General features: G+C 41.3%; 2 protein-coding genes across 3 annotated transcripts; one reads left to right on the plus strand and one right to left on the minus strand.

The window, feature by feature from the left end:
- Nucleotides 1-130: 130 nt before the first annotated feature.
- Nucleotides 131-13955, minus strand: KBTBD2 (kelch repeat and BTB domain containing 2). 2 transcript variants are annotated; one of them, XM_071429619.1, is made up of 4 exons: nt 13706-13955; nt 6249-6776; nt 3287-3452; nt 131-2854 (listed from the first exon to the last, which is right to left on the minus strand). In XM_071429619.1, exons 2-4 carry the CDS (start codon nt 6416-6418, stop codon nt 1319-1321), a joined length of 1872 nt encoding a protein of 623 aa, XP_071285720.1. In that variant the 5' UTR covers nt 6419-6776; nt 13706-13955; the 3' UTR covers nt 131-1318. The 2 variants fall into 2 exon arrangements, with proteins under 2 accessions (XP_071285720.1, XP_071285721.1); XM_071429620.1 differs by lacking the exon at nt 13706-13955 and adding an exon at nt 7458-12077.
- A 3288-nt stretch (nt 13956-17243) lies between these two features.
- LOC139591356 (uncharacterized) lies at nt 17244-24273 on the plus strand. The gene is made up of 5 exons (XM_071429917.1): nt 17244-17391; nt 18092-19984; nt 20944-21069; nt 22924-23049; nt 24195-24273. Exons 1-5 carry the CDS (start codon nt 17244-17246, stop codon nt 24230-24232), a joined length of 2331 nt encoding a protein of 776 aa, XP_071286018.1. The 3' UTR covers nt 24233-24273.
- Nucleotides 24274-24872: the final 599 nt, after the last annotated feature.

Here is a 24872-nt window from a genome sequence, read left to right on the forward strand (position 1 = left end):
ACTCATCTCCAGGCTTTTTGCAGCTTAACTATTTCTAGCTGCCTTCAATAAGCAACTTGCTACAAGTGTGCATGTGGTGGGAGGGTGGCACAGCTCTATTTATTTCAGCCAAAAAGCACACTCAGGCAACTGGATTCAGTCTTTTTTAATAAATTAATGTCATTCAAAATACAGTGCCAGAACATGATGCAGCTGAACATGCTAGTAAGGTTTGTCATGAAGCACCTGTGTTCATGTTAGGTTGGCGGCACCCCGCTACTGCTAGTGGTTCCTGGGATTAATGCCAGAGCAGCACTAGGCATCTGCTCTCCTGCACACACAGCACAGGATATTCCTGAAGTTTGCTTCCCCCCCAAAGTAAAAAACCTGACAGCTAAGGGATATCTATACACAATCACACTACAGTAATGCTTGTTATTAAATTAACAGAAAATAAAGACCTGGTTAATCCACACTAAAACTTCGTTTTACAATGGAAAAATACATCAGCAGCAGGAAGTAATATACATGAGCCAATGTTACTGTAATACAGAACGTGGAGGCATTTACTGATTAAAGCCCCACATAGACCCGCACTATGAGGGCTGGCAATTCCTATCGCAAGCCCAGCAACTTAAGTCCACACCTGGTAATCTACCAGCTGCTTGGAAGACCTGTATTCTAAATAGACAGGTATAAGTTAGTGAAAATAGAATACATGCACCTCATCATACAGCTTGACTGAACCTGCAGTCATTTTGCCCAGCATGTTATCATACAATGGAAGATCTACCCTTCCTACCACAGGTGTAGATCCATGGGATTTGTTTCTTTTTCTTTTAATGGCATTACTATACCAACATAGATATTAGTATTTAGTAAGTGCGGCACAGTCCTTTAATTAGGCCACACTGACAATTATATAACTAGCACTTAAGTAGAATATCCAGAAGTAGTTAAAATGTAACTGGAAGATATTTTCAAAAGAGTTGTGACATCATCCTAGAAACAATAACTACTTTTTTTCTTAAGCTAATTTTCCTGAATGGAGAGTTTATAGAACTAGAATTAATTCTTTAGACAAGTCAGATGCTCAAGCTCATGATATACATATATTTTTCTCAATTATCTGATAATAGTATTTGAGATTATGGAAGCATATCTGCTCTTTTCACTAATTCATACTGAATGGCGGCAAGTGTTAGGTAGGGCATAAAAATACAACTCATGAAAGACAGCTCTGAGATTTCCGTCCCCAGACCTGTTCTTTCACAGCCATTTATTTCTTTTATTATTTTATAACTGAGCACAGACTCAGTTGTGCAGTCTCATTTGGGAGCTATACAGGTGGTAAAGTAACCATCTCCCCATCCAGCTCGAATTCATCAGCTCCGTCTGGCGAGAAGAGATACGTTGGAGGTTTCCACGGGGACTCTTCAAGGCAAGATGGATACAGCTTTCCTACAGTGCACCGGAAGTCTTTGCCCAGGTCCCACAGCACGCGCTCCGATATGTGCTGCCTCAGGAACCAGCGGTCGAGTTCCAGGTCATACTGGTAGGTGGCATACTTGGCTCTCTCATTCATGTGGGTCTCCCGTATAAAGACACATAAGGAATTGGAGATGACAACGGCCCTGACGCACGGGTCGGAATAGCGCTTGGCAGGGATGTTGGCTGCCATCCTCCATTCGTTTTTATTCACGTCATAGATCTCCACCGTTACAGAAGACCCATCCACAGTACTGCTGGGCAGCCTTATCCCAGAATTGCTGGCAATATGCAGTCCTCCGATATAGAATATCTTATCGCCAAAAGCAGCGGCTGAGGCGAAACATCTGCTCGTCTGCCGCATGGCCATCTCCACCCAGGCGTCCGAGCGGGGGAAGTAGCAGTACATCAAGTTGTGCGCCATGACATAGATGCAGTTGTGCACCGCCACGGCCGTGCTCCACTGCCACGCGCAGGGCAGGGGGCTCACCATGGTCCACTCGTCCTTCTCGGTGTCGTACCTCTCCACAGTCCTCCTGTTGAGCTCCCCGCCGACGCTGTCGCCCCCGATTGCGTAGATGTATCCTTCGCAGCACACCAGGGACGGCTTGATGCGCACAAAGAGCATCGGCGTCTTGGGGAACCAAGTGTTCTGCTGCGCATCGAACCAGTAAAAGCAATTCACAGTCCTGAAGGCAGCCTGGAGTTTGCTGCTTTTACTGTGATTGGTTTTTGTGTTCTTCAGAGGAACTTGCCCACCTGCTATATAGATGTCATTATCGGGAGTTACCAGCGTCCCAACCTTATGCAAGTCAGCGGGAGGGTTGCAGAGTTTGTAAACTTTCTCTGCCTGTGGGCTGTAACAGACAGATGAGTAAAGATTACCAGGGTTTTCAGCAGCAGCTTCGATGAATATCATCATCTCCTCTTTTGTCATGCCAAGTCTGGGCTTGAAAAATTTGGGCATCGATTTGTACAGTCCTTGCACCACCACTGATTTATCATTAGGTGGCAAGCCTTGAAACCAGGCTCTCTGTGTTACTTCTGAAAGTGCATCGATCCGGATTTGGCTAAGAACAGAGGACAAATACTGCGAGCGGGATTCCGTGTTGTACTCCAGCCATAACATAGCAGCCTCACGCACTGTCTCCTCCTTTTCCACATTTAAATTGTCACTGCTTAAAATATCTATCAGTAGATCATGTGACAGTTGCATGAAAGCCTCCTGGTGGTACACAGCTGTGAACTTGTGCTCCACCATTCTTTTAGCACTCTGTTTTAACTCCTCACAGCTGAAGAGATCAGCAAAGCTTAATAGACGCACACAATTTTCTGCATTAATTTTTTTGATTAAGTATTCTCTACATCGTTGTAACACATCATCTACCTGTAATGCAAAGAAACACACAAAGTATTACACGTACAGTCTATGCTGTCATGGAGCAGCAGCACATAAAGTACCTGTGTCTGGTGTTGAACAACACAGTTCAGGCATGGAATACTATACATACACAAAAACAAAGCAGTGACTCACTCAGCTGCTTCACACAGACCGAGTACACAACGTGATTATGTCTGCTGGCAAAACTAATTTTCTAAATGTTAGAAGTACACTGGTTTATTTCCAGCCTTCCAAAGGGACTGTCATGCAAGGAGGGATGGGTACATGAAGCAAATTTGGCAAGCAACTGCTCTCTATACAGAGCGAACGGAGCAAAAGTGTTTTGAAATTACTAAATAGGAAAGATCTTTTAACAAGATAAAGAATAAAGTGGTTCAGAGATTAGGAGCTGTTATTTCCTCCTGTAGACATTCCTACCTGTAAGAAGCAGGCAGTTTCATAGAGCTGCTCTACTGTGCTGTCGCTTATTGCCAGGTTACCCGTGTATGCGTAAGTGATGATGATCTGCAGAGTGGCTGCATCCACGTTCCTCAGGTGTACGTGAGTCTGTTTGCTCTCGCTCAGCCCGCTCATGAACATTGCTCTGAGGAGAAACACACATATTAAGACAAGGATCAGCAGTGAGTAATCTTAAACAGTCACCTGTAAGCCTTTGGTGATTACACTCCTAAAGGTGAACAGTCCTTTTGCAGGCCTGTTCAAAGGTGTTTTGGATTTACCTTAGGCTGACATCTACTATTTCCAATATAACATTTGGACAGAACATCAAAAGAGTAACATCAGTGTCTTCTGCAGAAATACTTTATATTCATGCAAACCCTTCTGTGTTAATCAGCAGATAGTGCTAATGATTTTGGAGTTTTAATGACACAATTTAAATATTTTCTATGATAGGTGATAAGAGGGAAGAAACATCCTCCAGAAAACACTGTTGAAACATACACAGCTAGATTTTAGATTCTGAACCAAAAGAAGCAGATTTATGTAATGGACTGAGCTAAGTCATATCAAAAAGGATGCTCCTCTGGGAGGAGAAGAAATGGAGCAAGGACTAGCACTTTATGAATTATTTCTTATATACCATTCATCATAACATGCAGTAAACTTCAAATTTGCAGGCAAAAATCAATAGCAGAAAAACCTATCAGATCTAATCTGGGAAAAAAAGAGCAAGTATTTCTATTACATCTTCCTGAAGAAGACTAGAAAGGCAATTTAAAACATTGTTATTGTTTCCTTAATGTTTCACACACCTCTTGCCCATCCTAGTATTTTAATTGTAACACAGTTAAGAACTAACTGCAATCTGGTACTATAAACTATGTACTTGTCAATTTTTTTAAAACAGGGGACATTGGTTTCAAGAGCTTTATATTGATTCAGGTTTGGTATTTATGGTTGTGCTAAAAATTCAGTTCAAGGCTCTTTATATTTATTTGGGCTTTTCTTTTTAGGAAACCAGGCATGAGAAAAGTTAGAAGGGGCAATGAGTGCACCTTTTAGTCCTGCTTCTGGCTGCAGAGATGAAAGGGACGTGGAGATACACTCCCTAAGCCAAGCCATTCCAGCAAGCATCCGATACAAAGACAGTATCCCATCCCCATTTCTCTGTCTTCTTCTAAGCTCCTTAATTCAGGGCAACTTGCATTTTAGGAGGGATCACTAACTGATATCAACTTGCTATGCAGCTATTTAAAGATAAACAAGAAAGTACAAGAGGGTACAGAGACTCCTCAGAAAGGAAGAGAGAGCTCTTGGAGGCTCTAGGTCTTGTTCACACACTGCTGAGCAGCCTGTGCTGGAGCAGGGCTGCACATCATTCAGACACAAAGATGGAAGGTAAGCTGGCTGCAATCACACACAATGGCTGGATCACACAGAAAGATGCTTCGCTTTTCTTCCCCCTCCTTCAGGGCTATCAATTTTTCATAATAAAGCTAAATTTAGGAAGCTGAACATCTTTTTGTAAACCAAAGTAGAAAAGAAAAACAGAACACGACAAAACCACAAGTTTGATACTTCTTTTAACCAGTGCCAAAACCTCATTCCATAAATAATAAACAAACACATATGAATAAGAGATTTGACTGCACATTCTGATGCAGCACACTGGGTGGACTCATGACAGCTTTCCAACCTTATGATTAACCACCCACATTAAATCTGGCTACATTTTCAGTGGCTGTTATTTTACAAATTGTTGGAACTATGTCATCTGCACAGGGCCAATGGTAATAATTATTATCTAGTGATCACACAATACTTGTTGCTAAAAGTTGGACCAGATTCATCTGAGATGAAAAAATAAACAGAAAAGCCAGCAGGGACAAAAGTTTTCTGTAAAAGTAATAAATTAATCCTTCCACAGTTTTCTACAAGAAATGAGACAAAGTACAGAAAACATCTCTGATGTGTTCTGTATAGCGAGCCGGTCTCAGGAAAAGCAAATTTGTAAACTTTCCAGTGACTGAACAGGAAAGAAAAGTTATAATCCCTCCACAATGCATCAGGAAGGTAGAACATGCGTGGATGTCACTCAGACTAGTTTCAATCTTCAAAATTCGTTCCAGGCAGGCAGATTAATTATATTATGCTGCCAACAAAAATGATTAATCACTGCAGAAAACTCATGGTGCCTCATCATCCAGGTCTTACTATGAAGGCATTTGCAAAATGTGGTAGCATTTAACATATCTTATTAATAAAAATGTTTTAAAAGACCAAAACCAGGACATTTGGAAAACAAGAGGTACTGAACTAAAATTTCAACAGTATCTTGGGGGGACCATGAAACAAACAAACAAAAAAAACTAAAAAAAACCCCAACCACACAGAGAAAAACTTCACTTGCATTGCCACAACACTCAAGCAAGGGAAGAGTTTTCAGCTTTGCTGAGCAGGGAAAACCAGATGATTCAGAAAAGAAAGCCATGAACTTGCACAGCAATCCCTACTTTTAGCAAATGCTTCTACTAAGAAACTGCAGTTAAACATGACAATGGAATTCCTGCAGCCAAGTCTCAGTAATTCCTTATTATCCTACCTTGGGAAATAAAAACAGATTAAGTATTTTAAAGATTTGGTGTGAAGAATAAGAAATTTACTAATTTTTCAGACTCATTTAACTCCCTAAAGAAAATGAGCCATCACAAGTGTGTTTCCCCCCCCCCCCCCCTGCACCTCATTGTAGGAACTACAATAAATATCTAGAATTAGTCCCAGGAAGCCAGAAATTTTATTTTACTCTGCGTTGGAAAGTAAGGATATTTAGGTTTTGTACTTACGTTACTGATCTTTAAGTCTCTGCTAAACATTGTCAATCAATTACTATTACACTTAAAACCAGGTACCACAGTTTTTGTAGCGTTTGAATACTCACCTGAAATATGAGCTGCACGTTGCAAGAACCATCTTATGGCAGGGAAATTCAGTGCCCTCAACAATCAACACTATGTCAGTTAGCAACTGCTGTTCATAAAAGAATTTCAACTGCTCCAGCAAGGATACAGCATACTCTGTATTTATCTGCCTCTCGTCCTGGGTAGACATGACTGTATTCCATTAATATTTCCAGGACCAGAGAGAAAAGTCAAGATTTCTTCACCAAAGAAAGGTCAGCTGAGTGTTTCTGAAGTAACCAGGAAAGAAATGGCAGGAGGTCCGTAGCCTTCAGAAGTGATACTGATAAAAGGGCAGTGTTATCTTGAACTGCTGAATCAATCTTTCAGACTTTGACCTCCTATTAGGTCATCATGCTGTGACTTGATGTCCCAATCTGTTCAGAGACTTTCAAGAGTGTCTGCAGAGCTCCCGTTGAGATCTATGGCGCAGCAACTGAATGAACAAAAGTGAAGTCTGAGGTAGATTTTGTGGTAACATCTCGTGATCAGTGGCTGCACTTGACTGACTGAAAGCAGGAAAATGAAATTAATTTACACATCAGCACATTTTGGAAAACCTTTCATAGTTACCTCTTAGAATTAATTGTCTAATAAACATTTCTAAATTAGTACTTCATTATTTGCAATAAAACCCTTCTAAGAAAAAAAATTTAAACAACAAAGGTATCTAAGAGAAATGAAAAGCAGAGGAGTTTGTACATTAATTCTCATATGACCTAGACTCACAAACTAAAATTCTTTATTTTGTCAACACAGCTCCTAAAGCTGGAGAGTTAAAACAAGTTTCAGTAAGACTTCATTCCTCTTCAAAGAATTACCCAGATTTCCCACTGAGTACACCTGTGAATTTCATTCAACCATTGATAAGATAGCCACTTTTCCCCCCATTTCTACATTAAACAGCAGGTTTTTCTGCTTCTTTGTTTTTGTCTACTGAAAGCTTATCAATACCAGGCCACTAAAAAGATAAATGCAGTAGTTTTAACATTCCATCACTTTCCAGCTAAACTCTCAACATCATTATCAGCCTGTTTATTTCACCTTTGGCATTCTAGTAGAGATGAAGCAGAACTTGCACTAAGGATTAAAAAAAAAAACAAAACCCAAAACAAACAAAACGAAAAGCCCTAAAAGTCTATATTTCCAATGCATATTAAATTTATCTGCTGCATGCAGAAGGGCTTCACCTATTAATTTTTCACATTGTTTTTCCTTCTGAGTAATTTCCACACAGCCAGGTAAGCATCACTGCTGCAGACAGGAGAAAAGAAAAACAAGGAAATAATAGGAGCAAAGGGATGCTGGAATAGCAAGGCTCAAAACACCTACAGTGGCTGCCAATGTCTATTATCTTGTTTGGACATTTCTCCTCTTAAAAATAGGGTCAGGTTTTATTTCATCTTCCACTTGAACAAAAAAAACCTAATTAAGAATGGGATAGTTGTGACGGTAAAATTACCATCATAATGGGTACTAGAGTACCACAGCTATCAAATGCTTCCAGATTTATTTAATCTTGCAATGTTCTTCTGCATTCCAGAACTGAGGAACAGCCAGGACATGTTTGTCTTGTGTCTAAGATATCACTATCACTACAGTTCACGATGAACAGAGAATGCAGAAACAACTTGGGTGAAATGACATTCCTTAAATTCCACACAAAAACATAAGATTTAGTGTAAGACCAAGACAGTTGAAATACCTGCAAGCCACACCAAAGATCTACTATTTCAACACAGCCCTGCCTGTAATACAATTCAGAAACAGTTGTCTTTCAACATTCACTCACTTGAAACAGATATGCTTCATTAATGCCACTTTAATTACTACTAATTTAGTGTGCCCAATCTTTTTCAGTGATAAATATACACAAACAGAAACTCTTAGTGTTCCCTGGTTGTTTAACTGCAAAACAGCCCAACTAGTCAAACCCAATGCTCACTGTTGAGGTGAAGGCAGTTAATTGAGGAAAACGGAAAAGGCTTTGATACCTGGGGGAAGGAGTAGATATTACTACTGAAAAACTACTGAGTGCTACAATAAGAGATACTAGCACGAGTCTTGACTGGAGACCTTCACCTTTCAGGTAACCTCTGAAGTCACTAAACCATAAATACATTGAGGATATAGAGATACTGCTCCATCTAAAGCATGACCTTCTGCCTCAGGTCACAGCTCCTTTCTACCAAGACAGTGTGCATCTCATCTCTGCACTACTGCCCACCCTCCTGCTGCTCTGGGAACAGATCACCATGCAACCCAATCCATTGACAGACTTTGCACTGAACTTTAAGCAGCTACAGACACAGACTCCCTACGTGTGTTAGGCCCACAGCAATAAATAGCTTGTGGCTCTGCTGGTATCCCGAGTCTCTCTACAGCATTGTTTGTCCTGGCTTAGGAGTAAAGTTTCAAGAACAATACAAGCTGGTGGATTAAGCTCTGTTTGGGCAGAGCATCAGTAACACAAAGCTTTAGCAAAAGAACTCATTGATACCATTACTTCCTTTTCTGATGTAACTGTAAAGAATAGAAATATTTTTTCAGAAACAGGAAAAAAAAAGAAAATGAATATGCACTGGTTCAGTCATTAGGTACCAGAACAAGTCAAAGATGCCATGGAGAAATTGATATACACCTGCTAGTAAGATTAAAGACGTTTTTGGCAGAAAGCTGCTGACAGTCAATAACTGAAAAAGCAGACCTGTTCAGCAGAAGACAAGTTGAAACTGTGAAATTAATTACTATAAATAACTGGAACATTTGAGTACGACCCTCAATAGCAGAAAAGATTGAGGAGCTGACAGGAATCCTGTTGCAGAACATTTATGTGATGTGGATCACCTTTGAACCATACATTTACAAAGCTGGAGCCTTTGGTTCACAGAAAACCATCTGTCATGTACTCCAGGGAAGTGCACATGGTAGGAACATGCTACGTACACGATTCCTGTTTTCCACATCCACACTGTGTTTTGCTGCCAACAATAACCATTTGCTAAAGAACAAGGTTTTGTATTTGTCACAGAGTCAGGACTCACATCCCATTCCCTTGTAATGGAAACAAATACATCAAGGATCTCTGAATTACTGATCCAAAATTGCCATAATTTACATTGTCATTTGCCCAAGAGAATTGAATCTGTTCAAAACATTAGGATAAGTGGTAGTTACATCATTTAGTGCCTGGAAAATCATCCAAGATTATCTACCTCTCTCACACCTCTTTGGAGAGTTCAAGACTATTTTAAAGGAGATACTCTCTTCACTTTGAGGCTGAAAAGCTGAGGCATTGAATTAAAAAACAGCTTGTCCAAAGCCATGAACTTCTGAGGGAGGAAAGCAAGAGCCTTAGCCAGTCCAACCCAACATCTCTCTCATTGCACTGTGCCTGCTTGGCATACAGTCATATATATCTTTATATACATAAATGAAAAACTGTGGACTTGAGGATACGTCTACAGATGCACTACTGTCTGCTGAGTCCCAATGACTATGCAGCAGTGGACATTTCTCATTTATGGATTAAAAGATCTATGGCTAAAGTTAGCTTTATATCCTGAACTGAAATTCTGATAGAATAAAAATAATCCCTGAATACAAGTTCTAGGAATGAGACCTTCCCCTTCAATGATGTCACTGGAGTGACCATTTTGTTCTGGGTTGTTTCTTGGAAGCCAGCTATCCAAAACAGGACTGGCAAGTAGCTGCTGGAAGGCCACAGGGTTCACCATTGCAAATGAAACCATGTAATCACCAGGTGATATAAAGTACCTCCCTATCAAGCTGGAAAGCAACATTAAGTAACACCTTGATAAGAGGGTTTGTTTTTAAGTAATTATTCCTTTTTGCTTAAGTAATTTTAATGAGGTGGCTTGTTAACACTTGTTCATGTACTTCAAATCTGAATGAGACCATTCAGAAAATTAGTCATCAAATGTTAATGAGTTATGGGATAGGCTATTAATTGCCTTCCTTGAATCTGTTTATTTTCTGAGGTCAGGCAAAGATTGATAGAGATACATACTGCACTACATACATGGCAGTGGCATAACAGTGCGTAACAGTGAACAGGTATATTGACTATTTCCAGTTTTGTAGGGAAACATATAAGATACACAGACATAATATTCTTCAACTGGACTTATTAAAAAATTAATTTATTTTCCACCCAAATTATAAGCGGGGAGAAAGATATATAGGCATCTTTTGTCTGGGGTTTTTTAAGAGATTCTGATTCCTTCTGAAAATCCCATTAATTAGGCATCAGATTAGATGCCTAACTTTCCATAAAATGGTGGGAAACATGTAAAAGATCTATGAAAGTGTTACAGGTTCCCATCTGCATCTTCAGCCATCAAATACTTCTTAAATTCTAACTTTCCTAACTCCAATTCACACTTTAAAAAACACACTTCATTTTCCATACATCTGGAAGAAAATTTAGAACAAAACAAACAAACAAAAAAAACCCCAACAACCCAAACCTATCTCCCTGGATATTCAACTTATTTAATCTAGTTTTAACTAATTAAAAAAAAAAACAAAAACAAACAAAACCCAAACAAACAAAACCCAAACTTTAAATACTACCTTTGTGCACTTTTAATCAAAATCCTATTTCCATCCAAATCCAAGGGCAGCTTCATACAAATCACAAGTAAAAACACATCTAAAGAAGTGAGTCATTCACTATTTTTAACATAATAAAAGGTCAGAATTTAGACCTGAACAACCCTAAGCCAAACTACACAAGCCTTGGTGTGTGCAGATAGCAATCCTCCCAGCTAGCAACACAGTGCCCAGCTCAGGCACTTCAACACTTGGGTTACTATGAGGGATATTCTGAGTTACAAGCCAGCCAGTTTCAAACTTAACATACCAGCTAATAGCAAGGGGGAATGTGAGTACTAAAACTGATTAGAATCAATTATGTAAATCGACACACCTAGCCAATAGATCTCAAAGATAGGAAAGAAAGAAGAAAAAAGGAGTTGGAAGGTCCAGATTCTTTAGTAATGTATCAAATTTGCATCCTTGGCACTGAGAAAGAAATAGGTAATTGATGAAGCAGTTCCAGACTTGGAAGTTTTCCTCTCTTCTAAAGCCATCAAAGGTGTCTTTGATAGCACAGTAGTCCAGAAAACTGAGGACATCAAGAAGATTCTAATAGGGCAACAATGTGAAATTTCACTAAAAACAAGGTTTAATCCTACAATGTTATCTTGAGAATGACTATTCACTTGGAAACTACTACTATTTTCCATACATATTATTCTTGGGAGGTGAGTTACAACTTTGAGGTAGGTGAGTTTTCTGAAGCTGCACAGAAAGTAGAGACCAGAAGTGTCAGACTCCATGTTAAAAACATGCTTGGTCACAACGCACTCCTGTTTTTCTGCTCCTAAAGGAAGTTATACACTAAAGGAAATACCTGCTCAGAAAGAAAATTAGCATTTATGACATGATAAACCAACAGCTTCAATTGGCAACTGGACTTCTATGCTGAGCACAGGTAGTTTCCACCCCCAAGGGTGTTCCTGTTTTGTGGAAGACTTGACCTGTTTTGGAAAATTAACCTTTGAAGAAAAGTGGGCCATGGATGTCTCCAGTAAGATCCAGCCACATATCCTATATAAACAATTTTTTTTTCTCTGAACTATAGTACATTAATGAAGCTAGTCTGTTGTATTTAACAACTTAAATTCCAGGTTAAAAATAAATGTAATTTTCCTCAACATTCACTATATGACACTTAACTATAAATTCAAGCATTTCTACATTAAGAAATTAATTAGTCATTAATGTAGCTTAATTAATTGTAAGTTAGTTCCTGAAAGGTTAAGTATTATAATGGATATCATACTCATACAAATAAAATTTATTCTCAAAGCACAACAGTCAGTAAACTAAGAGAGAGAAATTTTAGGGTTTGCACCAATTCTGGTCTGTTTCATAATCACATGACCAAAACAAAAAAGCCTGCTTCAGCAAAGAAAAAAACCAACAACAACCATCTGTCTAAAATGCAGTCAAAAATATTAAATAAGCAGCAACATCTTTTCTTCCTCTTTGGACTGTTCATGAAAGATGCTGCTTATACATATTTGAGTGCAAAGGGTCCCCTCTACTCGACACACAAAAACAATTTGGAAAAAGGTGTGACACCTATACTCAAATCGTGAGACTACTTGATGTGTACATTTACTATTTAATGCAATTAAATTAAATACTAAATACTAAAACTACCTATTCCTCCAGATAGATTTCTGAGAAACAGAACTATACTCAGTGTGCATTTTAATAATCTCTAAAATACATCATCTGAACAAAATTCATGTAGCTACAGCCCTAGGTGAGCTCACAACAGCACACAGCTTTTCAGGCCCATTATGATCACAAAGTAGATGTACATAATACAGAAAAGCCAAGCTAGGGCTTTGCAATAAAACCTCTAAAAATGCACATGCTAAGTACAGCACAAATCCATTTCTAAATCATAATTAAAGTTATTTCAAAAGCAGCAGGTATGTATCCCGTTTCACAGCAGAAATAATGGTGAACGCCGGGAAAATGTGACTAACGTCAAAGCGATACTATGTGTTTATTTAGTCCGGAAAAGCTTACTAAGAATTATGTGACTCTTTAAAGCTACATCCGAGCACGGCAGCCACCCCGGTCACTGCAGGTACCCATGGCGTACATATGCCCAACTGGATGGATCAGTAGGGAACGCAGGGGCAGCTACAAGGACCCGCACTGCCACTCCACCGCTGTTCTCCCCCAAGACTTCACAGTGCGTGTCCCTGCGAGCGCTGCCAACACAAACACCCAGGTTTGAGGCATCCCCACCTGCTCAGCGCAAGGGGAGCCCCGCACACCCCGACCCCCCATCACAGCCCCCTCCTGCCCGCGGGACGCGGCGATGCTGGACTAGGGGCAATGAAACACATTTCTCCCCTCTCCCCGATGCTCAGTCGCGCCGTCCCGTCCCTCCACAGCCCTCATCCCTTTCCTGCTTCCCTCAGGAGGAAGCGGGCACCTTCCCGCTTCTCCAGCACCACCGCACTCCGGGCTTAGGAACAATCCCGACGGCCTCTCCTCCTCTCGGGTCTGCCGGGAGCCGGCCCTGCCCGAGGGCGCGGACACGGCCCCCGCTGCCACCTCCGGCGGTGCCCGGCGGGCCCGGGGCCGCGGCCGCCGAGCGGGAGCGGCCGCGGTGGGAGGGGGCGGGCGGGAGCCGCGCCCGCCCGGGCGGGGGGAGCGGCTGCCGCAGAGCCCCCGCGGGCGCCCCCGGGACCGAGGCCTCCTCGGGGCGGCCGCTCCCCCCGCGGGGACGGGAAAGGGCCCGGCGGCCGCAGCGCGGCGGGACGCGAGCGCGGGAGCGCCGCCACCAACGCCATCCTTGCCCCCCCACCCTCCGCTCCGGACAAACCTCCGACCGCCGCTTCCTCTCGTGCCTGGCCGTCCCGACCGCGGGCGGCCGCGGGGAAGCGGTGGGGGAGGAAGAGGATGCGGCGGCGGATCCGGTCTCTCTCCCAGGCTGCGGAGGCGGTGGCGGCCCCTGGGCGCGCAGGCGCGGCTGCTGCTGTTGCCGCCGCCGCCCCCCCCCCCCCACCTCTTCCTCCCCCTCCTCCTCCTCACCCGCCCGCCGTTACGGAGCGCCGCGCCCGCCCCGTCTGCGCATGCGGGGCGCGAGGCGCGGCGGCGCGGGGGGGCGGCCGGGCCCGCCCCCGGTTTCCTGTCCCTGCTCCCGGCCGCGAGCGCCCCCTGCCCGCGCGGCCCCGTAGCGGCGCCGCCCGCGGGGGGAGCGGGGCCCCCGCGCCCTCTGCCGGGGGGAGCGGCCCCGGAGCCACCGAATCCTGCGGCTCGGGAAAGGCCTCCGGGATCACCGGCTGCGACCGGACACCGCACTGCCGAGCCGAGCCTGGCACCGAGCGACACATCCAGTCTTCCCTTACACACCTCCCGGGACGGGACGGTGACTCCACCACCTCCCCGGGCAGCCCATTCCAATGTCTAATCACTCCTTCTGTGAAGAAATTCCCCCTGATATCCAACCTGAACGTCCCCTGGTGAAACTTGGTGCCGTTTCCTCTCATCCTGTCGCTGGTACCTGTAGAGAGCCATAAAGTCCGCCCCGAGCCTCCTTTTCTCCTTCTCTAACAACACCAGCTCCTCACAGGACTTGCTGCAACCTGGAGGCCTGTGGGCTTCAGGGTTAACACCCAGCTGGGTCCTCTCCCCCTGGGACCTGCCTTTGGTCCTTCAGGCAGCCTGGAATGTCCTTTGGCCAAGTGTGGGTTTGCTGCCCTAAAAGCAAAGTTCACCTGTGGGGGAATTTGTGGGGACTAGAGCTTACTCTGGGATGGAAGGAATTGACAGGGGCACAGGAGGCTGAAGGGAGGTATGAGAGAAAGGAAAATCCTGAGAACATGTACCTTTTTAAAAGCCATCTAGTGTTACTTATTATCTTTATTTTTCTTTGGGTCCATCCACCCATAGAGAGGCTGGGAGGTGCACTTCAAAGAGTTGAAAGTATGATGGATGCAGGGCAGAGCTGGGGATTAAAAACATACCAGACAAGTCACAGAGTCATAAAATGTTAAGGGTTAGAAGGGACCTTAAGGACCATCGAGTTCTGCCCCACTGCCACAGGCATGGACACTTCCCATTAGGTCAGGTTGCTCAAAGCCCCATCTGACCTGGCCTTGAGCACTTCCAGGGCATTCAACAATGTCCTTGGGCAGCCTGCTCCAGTGCCTCACCACCCTCACAATCAAGAATTTCTTACTAATAGCTAAATTAAATTCCCCATCTCATTTTGTACCCATTGCTTACTGTCCTGTCATACAAAGTGCAAGAGCTGCTGTCAGTGGAAAGGACAAGCTTTGGCTGGGAAGGTCTGCAAGGAATGGATCACTAACCCTTCCCAAACATTTTATAGTTTGTGTTTTGGTACAAAGGACTTGGTTAATCTGAGTGTTATAGAAAGAAAAAACACATCGATTTTGGGAACTTCCCAACACAGGAATACAAACAATCTCTAAGCATCCATACCCCCTTGTTTTCCCCTAACCACTCACCAGCCTGCGTAGCACAGGTACAGTGTTTTCCTGTCCTTCCACCTGCCCCTGTATTAGTAGTCTCTCATTTGGAGATGTGCAATTCCAGAGCAGCAACTCAGAGTCTCACCTCCTGTAAAAAGGCAGGGTTGAGTCAAATTGCAGCTTCACATTTCATAAATTCCCATGACATATGATGGAGTACACTGTACGGGAAGAAATACTTTTTCTGTTCATGTGGAAATAACATTACATTTGTCAGCCCCCTCAGCCATGTTAGGATGGAAGAGCATTGCTCCCTTTACTCAGTACTGAACAACTGGTAAGCCCTAAAAATAAATGTAAACTTGGCCTTGTGTCTCCTGGTGGTTTCTTTTTTTTTCTCTGAAAGAAGTGTTTTTAACTGCAGTTTGAATCAAAAGATTGGGAATGTTTCCCTTTTTTTCCAAAAAAAAAAAAATTTCCAACATCATAAAAGGAAAATACCAGATTTACTTAGAGATGCAGCTTAAACATCTGCAGGATGAAACTGCCAGCTTTCTGTACAACAGCTGAAGGCTTTTACAACTATTCCTATCCTTGTGTTTTGATTTTCCTCCCACACAATGATGGAAAAACGTTCCCTGCATCACTGTTAAATGAGCCTCAGGTGGGAGGAGGAGTGGACAAGTAGCAGCTGCCTGCCATAAAGAGGACCTGGTTAGTTTTCTTCTGGGATGTAAGCAGCAGCAGCAGCAGCAGCAGCAGCAGCAGCAGCAGCAGCAGCAGCAGCAGCAGCATTGGACTTTAGGTTTTGGGGCTTCAAGGGTGGGGGGAGGAATATTTAGTTCTTGTAGGGGGTTTTGTTTGGTGGTTTGTTTTGTTTTGGTGGGGTTTTTTCCCTTCTCTGCCCTCCTTCTCAAAGGTCAAAGTAATTTTTTGGCCCGAGGGAGTCTGTAGGCTTTTTGGTGCTTTCAAGAGCTGCACAGGCCACCCTAGATGGAAGCTGAAGAGGGCTCCAGCATTCCTAAGGCATTCTGAAACTCTAGGCTGAACCGTGTGCTAATTTGTAACAGGTCTCAAAATAATTTTGGTTCTTTTGTAACTTTGAAGTGCTTGAGTCTTCTAAAGAGTTAAAGAGTCCTCTGATTTCTTATAGTCTTGCTTATAAGTTCTGTGTGATAGTGTTGTATTGCTTGCAAGTATTAGTTAACTGAGGAGACATCCAAGTGTGGGAGGAAGTTCTGTCTTGTGAATTTTATATGGCTCTGAATGCAAACTTACACATAAGGATTTTGGTGGGGTTGTTTTTGCTACCTATCATTTGGTTTAAGCGTAGGAAGCAGGGTGTCACTGAAATACTTGGTTTACTATGTTAGTTAGCTGTCGTTCTTAAGTATAGTATAAAGTACAAATCCTGAATTAATGGAGTTCTTATTGTACTGTGTAACAACACATGCATTAGCATTAAGAAATTAAGAAGTTTTTTCTGCATGAAGCATTAAATGTCTGATTGTGTGAAGCTGCTTCTTTTTTTCCTTTGTGTGTGTGGCCTCTTGCTTAAGGCTAATGCACTGAAGGCTTTTTTATTTAATTGGCTGGGATACTACTTACAGAGATGTATGCATCTAAGACTACTAAAGCTCTGTAGCTTTAGAGCATGTTACAAGGTTGCCTTGAAGGACTAATATCGAGAGCTGTGTACAAAAGCTTGCTTAGCAAAGCCCAACTGAAATATTTGACCTTGATAGCATGTCAGTTTGTTACCTGCTGTTTGGAAGACAGCAGCTTTCTTTTAGAAGGATATGTTTTCTCTGGGCAGGGAGAGGAATGTCTGCTAAATTCTGACAGAGCATAAAAATAATTAAGTCACGTAGTTCTTAAGTGGTTGATAAATGATTACTTCTCTCTTTCAGTGTTTAAAGAAAAATGAATACTGCTTCAACTTCAGAAAGTGGATCATATTCCACAAACCACCCAGGACCCTTTATTTATGCACAGCCATCAGCTCAACAGCCTTATCCAAATCCATGGTACCTCAGTTATGCATACAGTCCATACTGCGTACCTGCTCCAGGTAAGGTAAACAGCAGCTCTCTGTGGGATCTTTGGTTACGTAGTTACATGCTTCTTTCCTCCACTCTTGCAGTATCTGTGTTAATGAGCCTCTTGGGAGTTTAACTAATACTTAATAAATCAGATTTTTGACAGTCTAGCACTACATTAATTCTGCCTTAAATATGTAGCTTGTGGGTGCTTCTGGAGAATGGAAGCTAAGCAAAATATTAGTAATGGTCATCCTGCAGACACAGAGCTCCAGAAAATACTTACAAATTAATATGTGTGGCTTTATATGAATGCCACATGTGCATGCATGATAGGTATGGATAAATGTAAACTTAAGAAAATAAGAAAGATATTGTTAAATAGACCTTGTAAGTGCTATACTTATGTGAACTTGTATTTGGAGCTGTCTTTTTCAAAATCCATGCTCTGTAATAGTCTGTGAAATAGCCAAAAAAAGCACAGAAAACAACTTGGTGAATGTTCCAAGGGATGAAAACAAGCCCTGGTTAAAGTGTAGATGTTGAGATAAACTATTGCCTAATGAAGAACTCTGTTTTTGCACCAGATTTGCTACTAAGCATTGAAAGGTGGCATGTTTTATTTACAGATGTGTCTGATCTTGTAGCTGTCCCTGTCTATGCAAGTAAATATGATTCAGGAGGACTAATTTCTGAATATATTTGTCTTTTCTTTTTGTCACCAATGTCTAGGCTTCCGAAGTGGAAATCCGTATTTTCCATTTTATTCTGTTGCGCTCCATGAGTACCCTCGATTTTTTGTCCCACAGCATCCAGTGCATGCAAGAATTAACAGAAGGCCTTATTTTAATGCTGCCCCACCTTCCCCTATGTTTTATCATGCAACAAGATTTAGACATCATAATAGCCCTGGGAAGAAAATGGAGACAAAAGAAACACAGACTGATCCTAGACAGCCTGAAAGCAAGCAAAAAAGGCATCAAGATATCCGTACAGAAACGAAAGGTTGTGATGCAGGAAATCTAGCCTGTGTTTCTCCTGGTATAGGTACAGAGACTGAAAATACTTCAGAGAAACAAAATTTGTTTGGCTCTTCTATTGTGGTAGACAGAGAGTTTCATAATAAGAACCCTGCCAGTTCTACACAGTATAGAAATCTTCCTACTGGAAGCTATGCCTTTGAGAAGGAAGAAGTGAGGATAGAATATGGAAATGGCTCTCCAGCTATTCAACTGTGGAAATCCTTTAAAGAAACAATCCCACTGTATGACGTGGCAAGTGGTAAACCAGTTCCAGAGAACATAGTGCCACACGACTTGTTTTCTGTTAGCTCGTGTGAAGGCATGATATATGGCCCTCATGAAGGGGAGAATATGCTGCCAGGAGCTTCCTTAGATGAGAGAAAAGCTGTTGTCACCTCCAAACAGGGTGCTGAAGCTGTGCAAGAGAAAGATGTGCAAAATAATGAAGTGAAGCTGGATGCAGAAAAGATGGCAAAATCCCCCCCAGGTGAAACCATGGCAGTGCAAATCACAGAGTTGGCAAGATCTGTTGGTGTAGATCAACCAGTGGTAATAGCTAAGAAATCTAGCACTAAAAGGTCTGCAGGATCAAAAGCTTCTCAAGAAGAGCCTGGCTTTATTCAACAAGCAGGACTACTTCCATCTAATATGGAGGTAATGAGTGACTTTCAGCAGAAAAAGCTGAATTTAAGCCACAGTGCAACCAATGAAAGTCAGACAGAAAAAAGTATTTGGTGTGACAAATCAATTGAGAGGTTTGCTCCCTCTAGCAGCTGGCTGGCTTGTTTGGACAGTATGGACACAAACTACAATGCTTGTTTGCCACAAAGGAAGCGTCGAAGTGTAATCAGTCTGTCTTCTGATGACATGTCCTCTGGAGAGGAAGGCTCATCAACTGATAATGCCCCAGTGTCTTATTTTGTGCCTGACTATGTGCTTCAGAAAAGCATGTACACTCTTCAGAAAAGTACAGAGGGCTTAGACCAAATTAAAAGTGGTGGATCCCCTAACGTAGATGAAGTGGTAGGAAAGGAGCAGGTGAACAGCCTGAATGACCAAGATGTCAACTCTTCAAACACAAAGATCAAGGAGACTTCCAGTAAAGGTAGAAGGCTGGGAGCCCTTTCTAGGTCCTCTAGTAGGAAAGAAGTCAATTCTCCCAACAAAAAAGCAACTAAGAGTTTGTCAGAAGTTGAGGACTCTGAAGAATATTCTGTGAAAGGAGAAGAGGAAGATGAAGATGGAGAGGATGAGTATGAGGAGGACGAGGATGATGACATGGATGAAATTGAGTATTTCTTTCAAGAAGCCCCTCCATATGGCATCTTGAGGCCAAGTAAAGGAAATTTCTACCAAGTCGGTCAGAGAGTGCTTTGGAAACCACCTACAAATGCTGTACCAGCACAATTAATTAGCTGGCCTGCTCAAGAAAAAATAAAAACTAGGAGTGGGCTTGCTGAAAACATTGGTGTAGTTTACAAGCCAAAGAAGAGAGAACAAGATGAAGTTGTATACAGTGACTATGGGTATTATGGAAGAAAGAGGCCTATGACAAGAAGAGAAGGACTCGAACACCAGCGAATGCTACGGAAATTCTTGAGAGGTGAGTAAATTGCTAAGGACCAAGTGCTGATTAGTAGCATGCACAAAGAACACCTAATTGCAGTTTCATATTGTAGCTTAAACTAGTGTGAAGATTAGAGCATGTTGTAGCTTCAAATTTGGCAAAGAGCCAGAAGTCCTGCAGAATATTTTTTTTCTGAAACAGAGGGAAGTTTGCTGCAACTTTTTAGCTATTGCATAAGGACTCTGCATTTTTACAGCCAGCAGAGAATAATGCAGAAGCTTGCCTTTATGTTAGATTTGATACATTTAACTGTCTGACATTTGTGGCAATTTATTAACTTGTTAAGCTTAAGATAATTTGGATTATGTATTTACTGTTTCTTAATATCTTAGAAGCTCTGCATTTAAGTTTATACAGTCTGACTCTCCTATCACAGACTAATGCTGGGTGCATTAAACAGAATTAATTACAATCTAGTGGACCTACCATGTGTAGCTTTCCTGCAGTTGAGGAGTCAAACATTTTTTTTTAAATTGTAGCTGCTGCTTTCTTAGCAAAAACAGTTTTGTACTTTCAGAAAATTGGTGTGAAACATTATTAAATTTGACCTGGGAAAGGACATCTTATTTATTTCAAGGTAGATCCTCTTAGAAATTGGATTAGTGTATACTGAGAATAAGAAGAATTATCAGTTTGCAACGGGTTGTATGGTCACTTCAGCAGGTGGCTGCTGTTTAGTAGTGTCTTGCATTGTAATAAACAACCAAAACAGGGTGATGTACTTACAGGCTTAGTGTTCTTAAACTTTATTTTCTTTGTTCAAAATCTGTACACTTAATGTGTCTTGTAATTTTTAAGTGTAATCTCCAGAAAACTGTTTATATTTCAACAGATTCCTACAATCAGATCCAGTAGCTGGCTTTGCATTCTGGCTTGTGTTAGCATTACCAAGACTAAATACTGACCTTAATTTTATTTTTTTAAATTTTAATTAGGAAGGCTGTTAAGAGAGAACATGGGGATACCACCTGAAGAGTACTGGATTAGAAGCGGTGCTAAGCCCAGATTTACCAGCCAAATACGTGGTAGTTTCTCACCTCCGGCAAGGAGCAAAGAACAAGGTACAGCTTTCTCTGTGTGTTTTTGTTCCTAAGGAACATCCAGAAGGATATGATACAAATAGCAAGCATGTGATAGTTGCATAAGATTTGAAAACAATAAAACTAATCCTTGTTGCTTTGCTATTTATAAAATGCCTGTCAGTCAGTGTATAAATATACCTTGGATATATTTATAGCCTTCTCAAACTGAAACAGGGTAATAAGGATGCATCAGAGATCCTTCTGGGGATGTTTTTAAGGTAATTTTATAGAAAATCAAAGCATTAAATGCTTTGATGTGGCCAAAGCAAAGCCTTTATTTGTATAAAGTTGTTACTGCCATAAACTGTAATATTAATTCTTTATACAGATAATGCTACTCTTGGTAGCATGTGCAGTGGTAGCTCCTAATTTTGATCAGTAAAACATGAAGGGAGTTCTATGCAGTAGCTTCGTATGCCAACACTCAGAAAAACTAGTATGGACCAACTGTTGCCCTAACACTGTTGAAGAATAATGGAGTGCAAATCATTGTGATCTAGTTAAGGAAAAGATGAAGAAAACAGTTATTTTAACCAAGTAATAGCTTAGATAGTGTCTTAGCTCACGAAGCAGAATGTTTTGGTTTTTTTTCTTCTTTATAGTTAATGTCTTACTTGGAGTTCAGATCTGGTTTTGATGCTTTTCAAAGGTGTTCGAATGTAGGTGCTGCTGGAACAGCTACAGAATTTGCTGTAGTGTTGGTATTGCCACTCTCCTGGGTCATGTGTTTCAAGTATCTCAGGATCAGCCTATCAAATAATGGGTGTGAGGCTATCTTCAGAACAGATGATTTGCTTGTCTTCAGTTCACTGATAATATACATCAGCTTTCATATATCAACAACCAAGCAGAGAGTGTTTTCCTTAGTTCTTTCTTTGTGTTGCTTTCCTGCTTGAGCCTATTGGGGTTTGGGATTATTTGCCTCTTTCATTGGAGGCTTTCTATATGCAGAGTTCAGTGTTGCAGGATTTTGTTTTTTTTAATGCTAGTATGCTCTGTAAGAGTTGAAAATGTTTTACTTTAGCAGCATTGTTCCTGGCTCCACTACATCGTATAAAAATATTGGTAATAGTTCTAGAATAACTGTAAGTTACCTTTAACTTTCAGCATGTCTCTTCTGCATCTTTGAATCCAGAGATGGTGCAGCAAACTGAGGATGTTTGGTCTGTTTCTTGCTTACTCTTCCTCTTTTTCTAGCCCAGGTAGTTGGAAGAAGTCATCACATTCAGTGTTAGGAAGCAGGAACTGAACTGTTTTCTGAACACTGTTTGTGCCAGTGGATGCTGCAGAAATGCTATTAAAATTACATTCTCTTTAAAAATGTTTCCTATATTAGTATTTGCTTTTTCAAATTAAAGTGCCTCATGAGTAAGGAGGTTTGTCTAAACAAGATATATGGCTTTAGCAGTAATATCATGCTCTAAATTTGACTGCTTGAGCAGTGTACTTGTAGTGCATAACTTCACAGGTCTGAAGTTTTTTAAAGACAGTTGGTGAATTGGGTCACTTGGACAGCACCAACTAGTCTTGAACCCTTGAAAAGTGAACTAAGGCAGAATTATCCAATGTACTAGGTTCCTTTTTTACCACATTAACACCTATCCAAATTATGACTCAAAATACAATGCATCCAGAATTATGGTTAGACAGTGATTAAATACTGTAGATGTGTAAGACTTGCTTGGCATGTGTAGTGTCAATTTTAACTTCTACTTAAAACGGGTAGAAAAAAGGGAGGGAGGAACACCACAGACCAGCTGGTGAAAGTCATGGTTAAATTTGCCTTGTGACTATGCATTGGAGAAATAACACCACTTGTATCTTGTTATTTAGTGTGCCCACCTTTGGTTAAAGCAAAGAAGAAAAGAATGGGCAAGCCACCTTCAAAACGCAGAGACATGAGACATGAGGTGGAAGAAGTAGAAATGTGGGAGCTGCCTAAACACAGTGCACACAAAGGTTGGTATACAGTGACAAGCTACAAAAATGACTGTTACAAGTATTTTTTTCTATCTTTGGGACTAATCTTTCTTGGTTTGAACTGCAGGGATGTTGGATAGTTTGTGAAATATGCAGAAAAGGTGAGGGGGAAGCTGAATTTTAAGCATTTGATCACCTTGCTATGAATGCAGTGTAGCTTTGACCAGGTTAGGTTCCTTCTTTGTTTAATGTAAGGATGGGGGAGGAAACCCACACCAAAACCTGCTGGTTTAGTCTAGTTGCTCTTCAGACTGCTGTACTGTCTCTTTAAAGTGCTGGGTCCTGTGTCACTTTGCAGTACATGCTTTTATTTAAGTTCCTCATCTGCCTCAGCCCAAATGATTTGCAATTTGATACAACACAAATGCATGTAGATAATTCTTAAGATCTCCAACTTAATGGATTAGGAACTTCTGGCTATTTTGGAGGAAGATGGGGAAAAACAGTGGAGGGAAAAATCAAAATGAACTTGAGTCAGCAACAAATATGCTTTTGTGCATTTGTGAGTCTGAAAAGGTTATAAATTAAAAAGGGTCAGTAGATACAAGAAGCTATCTGTAAAATCAGTTTTCTTTCTGGAAAAGAGTAAGTTAGTGTAGAAAAATGAACCCAAATATTCTATCAGGAAATACATGAGTAAAAGATAGTGTGTCTCTCTCTCTCTCTCTCTCATAAAATAGACAGAGGCTTAGACTTTGATCTTGGAAATGTAAGGAAGGTTGGAAACAAACTTAGGCTGAAGTATCTTACTAGTGAAAATTTGCATCAGCCCTGAAGGCTACAGGAGACTTGCATAATCCCAAAACACTCCTTGTATTTTCCCCAGAAATAGCTGATGTTTCTTGGGTACATTCAACAATGCAGTTATATGAGCACACTGAGAATGTGATATGAGCTTCTCATGGGACTCTTATCTGTTATGCTGGGATATTCTGAAGTCCAAAACCACTCATGCACATTTTATACTAGCTGGGAAGTTGAGTACATGATTCTAATGTCAACCATTGTGCCTGCAATAGGAAAAGACAATCACTAATATCTAGTCTTTTTTCAGAAGCAAATTAACATAACTTTGAGGTGGAATATATACATTCCTTAACTTTTTTTTTTTTTTTTACCTTTAGGGCATGGAACAAGGAAGTCCCTCTCTAAGAAAAGATAATTGCAAATATTGGGGCAGAAGAGGGGTGGGGGAATACCAACTTTTTTTTTGTATAAATCTAAGATTTGATTACTATTCTCTTGCATATTTTGTAAGTTGCTGTTCACTCTAAAAGGGCAAGAATGACACTATGAAGACTGAGTACACAATTAAAATGGAATTAAATATTTAACACCAAAGACACCTTTTTATAACTGGCACATCCACTATTTAAATAATAAATTTCATAGAATTGCACTTCTGAGACTTCTTGTGTTCCATCTTTACACAGTAGCAAAAAAACTTGAGATGGCAATGTATGTGCACAACTGCTGTTACAGCATGACAGTTATTGCTGCCCTGTCCTTAAACTCTGCAGGTCTGTGAAGCCTGTCCCTGTTATCTCATAGTCATATGATCTGGACATAAGTACAAGATCCTTTTCTATCAGCTGGATTTGTTTTTGTCAAAATGTAAAGGAATATAGTTACAGCTGTATGAAGTCAAGTGCTGTTTTAAACTTTCAAGGCAGTTCCTCAGATCTTAATCTCATGATTGAGGACTAAAACTAAAGCACTGAGTTGATGTGATGCTTCCCTCTCCTCCCCTTTTTCTCTTGACATTTTTGACTCCATTATAGAGACCCTGAGCTGGAGATATG

Source organism: Agelaius tricolor, unplaced genomic scaffold (assembly GCF_023055355.1).
Source record: "Agelaius tricolor isolate 1412-34295 unplaced genomic scaffold, bAgeTri1.0.p SCAF_6, whole genome shotgun sequence".
In the NCBI taxonomy this organism is placed as follows: Eukaryota; Metazoa; Chordata; class Aves; order Passeriformes; family Icteridae; genus Agelaius; species Agelaius tricolor.